General features: G+C 35.1%; 1 protein-coding gene across 1 annotated transcript; it reads left to right on the top strand.

Annotated features, from left to right (window-relative positions):
- Positions 1 to 4,532: 4,532 nt before the first annotated feature.
- LOC110289708 (olfactory receptor 4A5-like) lies at positions 4,533 to 5,450 on the top strand. The gene has a single exon (XM_021156059.1). It carries the CDS (start codon positions 4,533 to 4,535, stop codon positions 5,448 to 5,450), a length of 918 nt encoding a protein of 305 aa, XP_021011718.1.
- The last annotated feature ends 6,411 nt before the right edge of the window (positions 5,451 to 11,861 follow it).

Genomic DNA, 11,861 nt, shown 5'->3' with positions numbered 1-11,861 from the left:
CCATCCTCTTCTACATATGTGACTGGAGCCATGTGTCCCTCCATGTATAATCTTTGGTTGGTGGTTTAGTTCCTGGGAGCTCTGGGGACCCTGGTTGTTTGATATTGTTGTTCTTCCTATGGGGCTGGAAACCCCTTCAGCTCCTTTGCTTTTTTCTCTAGCTCCTCCATTTGGGACCCTGTGCTCAGTCCAGTGGATGGCTGTGAGCATCCTCTTCTGTATTTGTCAGGCACTGGCAGAAGCCTCTCAGGAAACAGCAATATCAGATTCCTGTTAGCAAACACTTGTTGGCATCCACAATAGTGCCTGTGTTTGGTAATTGTATATGGGATGAATCCCCCAGATGGGATGGCCTTTCCTTCAGTTTCTGCTCCACACTTTGTCTCTGTAGCTCCTTCCATGGGTATTTTGATCCCCCTTCTAAGAAGGACCAAAGTATATACACTTTGTGTAGGGGAATGCCAGGACAGGGAAGCAGGAGTGGGTGGACCAGTGAGCAGGTGGAGGGGGGATGGGATAAGGGATTTTTGGAGGGGAAATGAGGAAATGGGCTAACATTTGACATGTAAATAAAGAAAATATCTAATAAAAAAAGAATAGGAGTAAGGATTCTAGGTCTGAAAGGGATAGGAACTCCACTGTAAGACCAACAGAGTCAACTAAGCTGGACCCCAGGTGCTTCAGAGACTGAATCCCCAACCAAAGAACATACACAGGTTGGTCTAGGTCTCCCTGCACATAAGTAGCAGGTGTGCAGCTTGGTCTTCACGTGGGTCCCAAACAACTGGAGCAGGGGCTATCCCAAAAATTGTTGCCTGTATATACAAATTCTTCTATCTGGGCTGACTTGTTTAGTCTCAGTGAGAGATGATGACACTAGCCTTGTAGACTTGATGTGCAGCATAGGGGGATTCCCAGGAATCCTCACCCACTTAGAGAAGAAGGGGAGGTGGGTTGGGGGAAGAATTGGGATAGTGAGCAGAATGTAAAGTGAATACTGAATATATATATATATATATATATATATATATATATATATATATATATATATATATATATCCCACCCCTGCTCAGAAACTCAGAGCTTCTTGGACAGTCTCTTTCACTGTAGAGTAAAGCAGTTCTCTGCTGGTGTGTGGCTGATAATAGGCTAGGGATGCCTTTCTTTTTACTTTGGTTCATGTACAACTTGTCTTATCTAAGTATTTTACCAATACATTTATAAAAATTCATAATAGTTTATTAAGAGTCTTACATTGGAATTGTTCTTTTCATAGTAAAGTCTATGTCACTTGGCAGTTAAATAATTTTGTTGTTGCATCAACCAAGTCTTTTCTCTCTAGAGATTATTCAAGGAAAGTAACCTTTTCAGAAGAGAATTCTTCATTTGAATTTGATCCAATATTTTAACAAAAAAATATAATGACCTTAGACTCACTTATATATTCTCATATATTCATGGATAATCTTAGTTGCTTTAAGATGAAACTGTGGAAATATGGGAGTATGATTTAAGTAAGGTTAGAAAAGTATTATAAAAATTCATTTTAGTGAATGAGTGGTTGAAAATATTCAAGATAAAAGTGTTTTCCTGTTGTTTATAGGGGTAAATATGAATCTGTCCACCATTACGTACAACTACAGTAGATAGTCACATGAAAGTTATTGTACATCTTTCATGTGAATCATGTCTCCTTGTAATTTGTGGCAAGGAGAAAATTTCACATAACTGATATTAGCATTTTAAAAACACCTTTGCTTATTAGCATCTTTAAATTTGGAGTTAAAAACCTTTATTTCCAAAAATTATGTCAATTTCATTCATAATATTGCAAATCATGGCATCTTTTTTATTTCTACAAAAGTATTTTCAGAGCAGGTAAGAATGTTCAATTAGCTTCGTAAATTAAGTATTGATATTATATTTAAATGCTCTTGTGTAAGTTTTTATAAATATGTTATCAATTTTATCTGCTGCAGTCACTGTCAATAAAAGAGGCAATTATTTTCTTAACCAATGAGAAATCCATCAAGAAATCCAATGTATGAGTTCTTGAGTTAATGGAGTAGGCATGGTATGTAAATAATTTTGTGATACATGAAGTATACAACTAGTAATTTAAATATTAGATTCTCCTCCCAAAAGTATCTGAACTGTAAAATGGTTAGGACACAAAACTTAATCAGAAGTATGTTTGTTATATAATATTATGGTCTGTTTATTGTCCTTTTTGTTATAGGCTATTTTATTAACATTTCAAATATTATCCCCTTTCCTGGTTTCCAATCCAGAACCCCCCTTTTTTATATAGGAAATTGACATTTATCTGTCACAACAGTAGTCAGATAAATTCAATTCATTTATTTAACATTGATTCATGTGTGTAATGTTTTTATGGCATATTAACAAATAAATGGGTTTATAAGGGATGTTTATACAAATAATTTAAATCCCATATACTAAGTATATTAGAGTATAAGGAAAGAAATATATTTGCTTATGTTCTGAGGTTTCTTATGGGATTTTATGTATGAATCTTAAAATGATGTCTATTAAGATGTTAAGATATATACAGAGGGAAATTCATGACCAGAGACTTTCACATCTACTGGCACCTAAATTCACATACATATACTACTATGCTCTTACACTATAAATTATTTTTCTGAAAATGTGTTCTGCTATTATTGAAAGTGTAGCATAACTAGTCCAGCCCTTTCAAAGTATGAAATCCTTGATAGCTTTTATAGCATAATATGGTTCCATAACTATCTTTTGCTATATTATAGGATTGTTAAATTGAGCAATAGTAGATTTGTCCTAGGGAAATACAGCATGGATAGTTAAAGAAGTACTACTTCATGGAAGGTGAAATCAGAAACAGTAGATATAGAGTATTTTACTCATGTCATTCAAGAGTGTGCTGTTTCCAGTCTGTGACTTCTGCAAGTGCAGATCCCCTGAATCAGATGTTTACAGTACTGGGAATGATACACACAGAAGGACCATTATGGTCAGCTTCTAAATAAAACTTTCATGTGTTCTATCTCACTCCCATGTCCCCAGAAGTGCATTCTTCCTTCTTCTAGATGAGATACATTTCTGTATAGGAAAATATTGCATATATCTATATCATCTATATATCTCTATCTCTATCTATCTATCTATCTATCTATCTATCTATCTATCTATCTATCTATCATCTATCTATCTATATCTGATATCATATAAAATTCCCAAGGTTTCTATGCCCTATGATTTATCTGTGCACCTTAGCAGTGTTCATCGATTTTTAATATGTTATCCCATATATATTACACACACTCACATGAACACCAATAAACTCAGTCCACCACATAATATGTTCTGTTCTATGGCTGTTATCTGTATTGTGGATGATAAAGATGACTTATTCTCTTTGGTCTGGGAGTCACTCAAAGCACTGAGAACTGCTATCTATGTAAATTTTATCAGGTGTTGAGGAATACTTAAAAACCATTACATATACTACCACCACTAGCACGACTACCACCAACAAAGTATTATGGAATGAATATTTAAGAATATTACAATGGTAGAAATGATGAAGTTGGGGTACAGTGAGGTTTATCATGTGGTCCAACATTACCTTCATAGAAAAGAACCTGAAACAGCATCAGAAGGTGCATTGCACCAGAGTTCACATTAGTCACATTAGTGATGACACTTCTGTTGCTAGAATGTCCAAGAACCTGTCTGAATACACAATTTAAACCCATTCTTTTAAGTTCAATGGACTGTTTGTAAAGGCCGCAAGCCTTTAAGAAGTATGTACAGATATTTAATAATGCAACAGCAATGACAAGTTGGATGCTCATAGACATCCAGATGATGCTTTAAATATGTTCTCCACAAAACAACAGCTTCAAGTAATGACACTATATTAATGTATATACTCACATTAAAATATTTTATTTTATTTGAGTGTGTGCAAGTATGTTTGTACACTATACACATGCCTGGTGGTGTGTTGGTCAGACATTGGGCCCATGGGAACTGTAGTTGCAAAGGGCTGTGAACCACGTTGTATATGCTAGAATTGAACTGGGGTCCTCTATAAAATAAAATAAATAAAGTAAAATAAAATGTGATATTGATCACTGAGCTATTTCTCCACCCTCATATTGATGGGTGTTGACATTATAGACAGTATATTTCTGAAAAGCAGGTGTCCTTTTCTAACTTTTCAAGCATGTGGCTAAAAGTAAAAAATGTAAGTAAGTCATTTAAAATACACGATTATAGTATAAAGATACAGTAAGATTTAACATAAACCTTTGTACTTTTAGGCACAACTAAAATTTCCAAGGAAGAATAGGCATCAAAAGAAGGTCCACTGTGATTATTATAAGAGGACTCACTGGTCACTGAATGCCTACTATATGTTCACCATTGGAAAAGCTAAGGAAACAATTGTTTATAGTCATATACATGTTTCAGGACAGTCCTTGTTTAAGCTCTCATCTCTGAAATAATCCTCCTACAAAGGTCAATGGGACAGAGCTACAATGTCACAGAATTCATTTTTGTGGGCCTTACTCAAGATCCTGCTGGGCAAAAGGCATTATTTGTCTTGTTTTCACTTACTTACATTGTGACAATGCTGGGCAACCTGCTCATTGCAGTGACAGTGATTGCCAGCCCTTCCTTAAACTCCCCAATGTACTTCTTTCTTGCCTGTCTGTCAGTCCTGGATGCTTTTTATTGCAATACTATCTCACCAAATTTGATTATAGGTTTATTAAAAGATAAAAAGAATATCTCCTTCAGAGCTTGCATGCTCCAGCTGTTTGTAGAGCATTTATTTGGAGGTGTTGAGGTCTTCCTTCTGGTATTCATGGCCTATGATCGCTATGTGGCTATCTGTAAGCCACTGCACTATTTGACCATCATGAATCAGAGGGTGTGCATTCTTCTGTTGCTGGTAGCTGGAGTTGGAGGCATCTTACACTCATTGATTCAAGTTCTGACTGTGTATAAGCTTCCTTTTTGTGGTCCCAATGTCATTGATCACTTTATGTGTGACATGAATCCATTACTGGGACTTGCATGCACTGACACCTACTTCCTTGGCATCACTGTCATTGCCAATGGTGGAGTAATCTGTGTGGGAATTTTCACCTTTCTCTTAGTCTCCTATGGAATCATTTTAAACTCTCTTAAGACCCACAGCCAGGAAGGGAGGCGCAAAGCTCTGTCCACCTGCAGCTCCCACATCATGGTGGTTGTCTGCTTTTTTGCTCCCTGTATTTTTATATATGCTAGACCTGTTTCCAATTTTCCCATTGATAAATATATTGCTGTGTTTTATACAGTTGTTAGTCCCATGTTGAATCCATTGATATATACCTTGAGAAATTCAGAGATGAAAAATTCTATAAAAAAGCTCTGGTGTAAAACAGCAGCATAGAAGAAGCTTGTTTTTTCCACTGACTATTATTAAGTGTAAATTGAAAACCAGAGGTAAATTCTAACAAGGCATGCTGTGCTTTCCTCACGTAGGCATGTTGATATTATACAAAGTCATTGAAAATGAAGAATACATTTTCAGTTGAGATTATTAAGGTGTTTGCGAACATTATTAGGCTTTGATGGTTTAGCCTAAAGAATGTTTAGAAGATGTTGGTTATGCGACTCTTTCACATTACAAATAACAATAAAACAAATTCACATTGAATTTTAATTTTCAGGTAGTACTGAGGTGACATTAAAATTAATATCAGTTTGAGAAAATTTGAAACTTCTATATTCATGAGTAAAACAAAAACAAAAACAAGGCTGTTGAGATCGCAATTGTACACTGATGAATCAATATAGTGGACTTGTATGTCTATGTTATATACATTGATTATGAGTGTTCTCCTTTCTTGCCTCAAGGTCTCTGCTATTTTGTTTTCAAGTATTTGGATAGCTGTGAAACACTATTTAGTTGATGACCAGCAGTTAACAATTTTAAATGATCACATGCCACTGCAAACAATGTCAAATTTTCTTGAAGAACAAGCTAAGGTGAAGTGTACACATATTTCTATAATATTTATTATCAATACATTTACTTATATTTTCAAATTATAGGTATCTCTCATGTTATCTTAATGTTGGTGAAGATTTTATTAATGAACACTTATGTGTAAATACCAAGTTTACTAAAAGTTACATTCTACTTCAGTTTTACTTAAAAACTTAAAAGCACTTTATTTTGCTATAATCAATATTTTATTTTGTATTTTTTGTAAAATAAATTTCTTCTCAGTTTTCATCCATTTCAGGAGATCAGAAATGAAAAGTGAGGTAACATTATTTTGATTCCTGTATGAAACATTACATATAGTTGCATTTATTCTTTGATATGGTTTGCTTTATATAATAATAATAATAATAATGTATTATTAGAAGTCTACAATGTGATGTTATGATAAACATACAATCCATAATAAAGAGATTGCTCCAATGAAGAAATTATATTTTTTCAATATCTCACATGTTGCTTTTTATATTGTTTACTTCTTTGTAAATCTAGCCAAATCTACTATTTTAGCATCACTCCCAGTACAGTTTAGTTGTATTACCTACAGTTTTATATGTATTCACTAGATGGGACAAATAGAAAATTCATATACATAAGAAGAACAAGTCTGGAGCTATAGATGAACCTGTGCTTATAAATTTCATCATTTAGAAATATTTTATTAATCATCTTCCCTGTAGTGTATGTAGCTCATTTCTAATTTTAAAGGGGATTACTATTGTGAAAATTACTGAATGCAGTTTATGTATCTTTCTTATGCCATTCTTGTATTTTTTTTACAAACTTAATCAGCTTAACATCACATTTATGTATCATTAAAATATATTGTGTGGCTTTTATTAATTTTTGATAATAAATGAAATTCATGGCATACAAATAATTTTGGAACAATTGTTATGGATCCAGAATCCACATATTTACCATTGTCTTAGGTTATTTCCCTATGTTCTCCCTAGGAAAATTTTAAGTCACTATTTGGTCACAGTAGTTATTTCATTTCATTTACACTAGATGGCAATTATGCAGAAAAGTAAAAGCCCAAAGATTTTTGTATGACTCGAGAAATATATATGGAACTACATTTAGACTGTTATAGGCTCCTTGCTCTGGGGGATACATTCTTTTGTATGACAAAGCAAATTGTTAGTTAAACAGAACAAAGTAGTTCTGTCAAGATGGTTGTGTACACAGTTTCTGTACAATGGGTTATAGAATTGAATTGTTTAATATCATACATTTTTAATGTACCTCCTTAGGCATATTTGTAATTTCATTTATGAAGTGATCCAGGCCTATGTCTTCTTACTGTGAATATTGACTAATCCTTTTATTATGCTGATCTTGAGTATTATATATTATTTGTATTTTAGCCGACCCAGGAAGAACTATATTTAAGAACACAATCAACTGTTCTCTACTGCAATTTTCAGCGTATATTTTCTCAATAATTTACAATCTATCCCTGTCTAAAAGCTAAAGATTTTCTATCTTCTGAAAATTATTTGTATAATTAAGACTTTACTGAATATCTGAACTTTGGAGAAAGGATTAATCAGTTAAGAAAATGCTATCTGCTTTTTTAGTGTATGGAGGTTTGGTTCCTAGCACATTTAGCAGTTGGATTACAAATGTCTAAATACAGTTTCAGGGGGATCCAATGCCCTTGAGTTTCTGCGGGTACCTGAATGCTCATGGCACACATATTTTCAGTGAATCACACCTACATATACACGTAAATTTAAGAATAAACCTTAGATAATCAAAACACAATTAAAATTAATATTGATTCTAGTAATGCAGAAATTTGCAGCTGTTGGAAAACCTCAAAATGAGGTTTTCAGATGAGGTAATCCCTACAGATATAAATATGGAAAGCAAACCGAATGGAATTAATAGATATCTACAAAATATTTCACTCTAAACAAAAGAATATACCTTGTTGCTAATACCTCATGGTACCTTCTACAAAACAGACCACATAATTGGGCCCCAAACAGGCCTCAACAGAAACAAGAACATTAAATTTTTCCCATTTATTCTATCAGACCACCACAGACTAAGACTGGTCTCCAATAACAACAAAAACAACAGAAATCCCATATGCACACAGAAGCTGAACAACTCTTTACTCAATGATAACTTGGTCAAGGAAGAAATAAAGAAATTAAAGATTTTCTAGAATTTAATGAAAATGAAGGTACAATATACCCAAACTTATAGGACACAATGAAAGCAATGCTAAGAGGAAAATTCATAACTCTGAGTGCCTCCATAAAGAAAATTGGACATAGTACTATGGGATGATTCAGCAATACTACTCTTGGGCATATACCTAGAAGATATTCCAGCCTGTAATAAGGGCACATGATCCACTATGTCATAGCAGCCTTATTTATAATAGCCTGAAGTTGGAATGAACCTAGATGTCCCTCAAGAGAGGAATGGATACAGAAAATGTGGTACATTTACACAATGGAGTACTACTCATCTATTAAAAAAACTCACATGATATGTACTCACTGATAAGTGGATATTATCCCAGAAACTTAGAATACCCAAGATACAAGATGCAATTTGCAAAACACATGAAACTCAAGAAGAAAGAAGATCAAAGTGTGGATACTTTGTCCCTTCTTAGAATTGGGAACAATACACCCATGGAAGGAGTTACAGAGACGATGTTTGGAGTTGAGATGAAAGGATGGACCATCTAGAGACTGCCATACCCAGGGATCCATCCCATAATTAGCCTCCAAACTCTGACACTATTGCATACACCAGCAAGATTTTATTGAAAGGACCCTAATATAGCTGTCTCTTGTGAGGCTATGCCGGGGCCTGGCAAACACAGAAGTGGATGCTCACAGTCAGCTATTGGATGGATCACAGGGCCCCCAATGGAGGAGCTAGAGAAAATACCCAAGGAGCTAAAGGGGTCTACAACCCTATAGGTGGAAGAACAATATGAACTAACCAGTACCCCCGGAGCTCATGTCTCTAGCTGCATATGTATCAGAAGATGGCCTAGTCGGCCATCATTAGGAAGAGAGGCCCCTTGGTCTTGCAAACTTTATATGCCTTAGTAAAGGGGAACGCTAGGGCCAAGAAGTGGGTGTGGGTGGGCAGGCGAATGGTGGGGGAGTGTGTGTGGGACTTTTGGGATAGCATTTGGAATGTAAATGAAGAAAATACCTAATTAAAAAAATAATAAAACCTCATAAAAGCATGTTAAAGATAAAAAACAAAAACAATGAATTTATGAAATTCTTAGACAAATCAATGGATCTGAAGGCTATCATCCTGAGTGAGGTAACCCAATCACAAAAGGACACACAAGATATGCCTTCACTGATAAATGGATATTAGACCAGAAAGTTAGAATACCCAAGTATAATTTGCAAAACTTATGAAACTCAAGAAGAAGGAATACCAAAGTGTGGATACTTCATTACTTCTTAGAAGGGGGAACAAAATACCCATGGAAGAATTTACAGAGACAAAATTTGGAGCTGAGACTGAAGGGAGGACCATTCAGAGACTTCCCTACCTGGGGATCCATCCCATAAAGTACCACAAACCCAGACACTTGCATATACCAAGAAGATTTTACTGACAGGAGCCTGATATATCTGTCCTCTGTGAGGCTATGCCAGTGCCTGGCAAATACAGAAGTGGATGCTCACCCTCATCTATTGGATGGAATACAGATTCCCTAATGAAGGAGCTAGTGAAATTACCCAAGAAGCTGAAGGGGTCTGCAGCCCTATAGGAGGAACTACAATATAAACTAACAAGTACCCCCAGTGTTCATGGCTCTTTCTGCATATGTAGCAGAGGATGGCCTAGTGGGCCATCAATGGGAGGAGAGTCCCTTCGTCTTGTGAAGGTTATATGCCCCAGCATAGGGGAGTGCCAGAGCTAGGAAGTGGGTGTGGGTGGGTTGGGGAGCAGGGATAGTGTATAGGTCATTTTCAGAGAGAAAAATAGGAAAGGGAATAGCATTTGAAATGTAAATGAAGAAAACACCTAATTTGAAAAAAAGAATTATTTACCAAAGCATAAGAATGTAAATGTAGCTGGGCAGTGGTGGTGCACTCCTTTAATCACAGCACTTGGGATACAGAAGCAGGTGGATTTCTGAATTTGAGGCAAGGCTGGTCTACATAGTGAGTTCCAAGACAGCCAGGGTTACACATAAAACACTGTCTTGAAAAACATAACAAAACCAACCAAACAAATGAACAAAAAATAATGGGCATGTAGAAGATCACAATGAACCATTATTTTGTGTGCTAACTTCAAAATGGATCCTTATACAGGATACAAATTTTTCTGTATGAAACATTTCATCTCTCTGTTAATTAATAATTTAAAGTTTAGGATATGTGACATGAACTAAAGTTACTCAAAGAACTTGGTTTTTCTTTATATTGTCTGGGAAAGACAGACATGGGACATACTATTGTGCAGTCGCTCAGATATGCAGCAGTTTGGATAAATGTTCAAAGACAGTTTAGAGCTCTACCTTGTTTTGCATTTCTTCAACCAAGACAAGAAAAGACACAGAGAAAAAATTATTACTTACAACTTTATTACAAGTATATCAGACTCATCCAAAAGAATACACATTTGTAAGTGATGGAAGAAGGGCTCAGTGTTTAGTTGAGGACCTAAGTTAAATTCCCAGCCCCCACGTGGGAGCTCACAACCATTTGTGACTCCATTTAGTAAGGATTCAATACTCTCCTATGGACTCTATGAGCATAAGGCATATATATATATATATATATATATATATATATATATATATATATATATATGGTATGCAGAAATAAATGGAGGTAAAAGCAACCATATACATAAAACAATAAAAACCTAACACTAAAGTTTAAAATAATATATGAAGTGCTCTGAAATCTAAGACTTCACATATGCCTACATGACAACATACACAGAGAACTTTATAGGAAAACACAGTTTTACATAGATTTGAAAACTACCATAAAAAATGACATCCAAGTTTTGTGTATGAGTTATTTGTGAACCATAAATAAATTGTAGGTACATTGTTAGGTTCTAACCTCAGCATACATCATTACATATATATAAATATTATAAAATGTATACACCTCTCCCTTGAGCCCGTATATTTTTACAGGTATATATCAGTATCCAAAGTGAACTAAAAAAAAACAATAAAAATGAAATTTTGTGTATAATAAAATGAGATATAAGAGTTAATTCTCGGAGTCTCTGGACACCTGCAAGTACCCCACAGGACCCTCCACGGGATTTTAAGACCTCTGGTGAGTGACACTGAAACTCAATAGAGGAGAATATGGGGAAAAGCCTGGAAGGTATGGCCACAGGGGAAAAAATTCCAGAATAGAACAGCAATGGCTTGTGTTGTAAGATCGAGAATTGACAAATGGGACCTTATGAAACTGCAAATCTCCTGTAAGGCAAAAGAAACCATCAATAAGACAAAAAGACCAGCAACATATTGGGAAAGGATCTTTATCTATCCTAAATCTGATTGGGGACTAATATCTAATATATAAAAATAACTCAAGAAGGTCGACTCCAGAAAATCAAATAACCGCATTACAAAATGGGGATCAGAGTTAAACAACGAATTCTCCCCTGAGGAATATTGAATGGCTGAGAAGCATCTGAAAAAATGTTCAGCATCCTGAATCATCAGAGAAATGCAAATCAAAACAACCCTGAGATTCCATCTCACACCAGTCAGAATGGCTAAGATCAAAAATTCAGGTGACAGCAGATGCTGGC

The sequence above is a fragment of the Mus caroli genome, chromosome 2, assembly GCF_900094665.2.
Source record: "Mus caroli chromosome 2, CAROLI_EIJ_v1.1, whole genome shotgun sequence".
Taxonomy (NCBI): Eukaryota; Metazoa; Chordata; class Mammalia; order Rodentia; family Muridae; genus Mus; species Mus caroli.
Note: the sequence above shows the minus strand (reverse complement) of the source record. Positions and strands in the feature narration are given on the sequence as shown.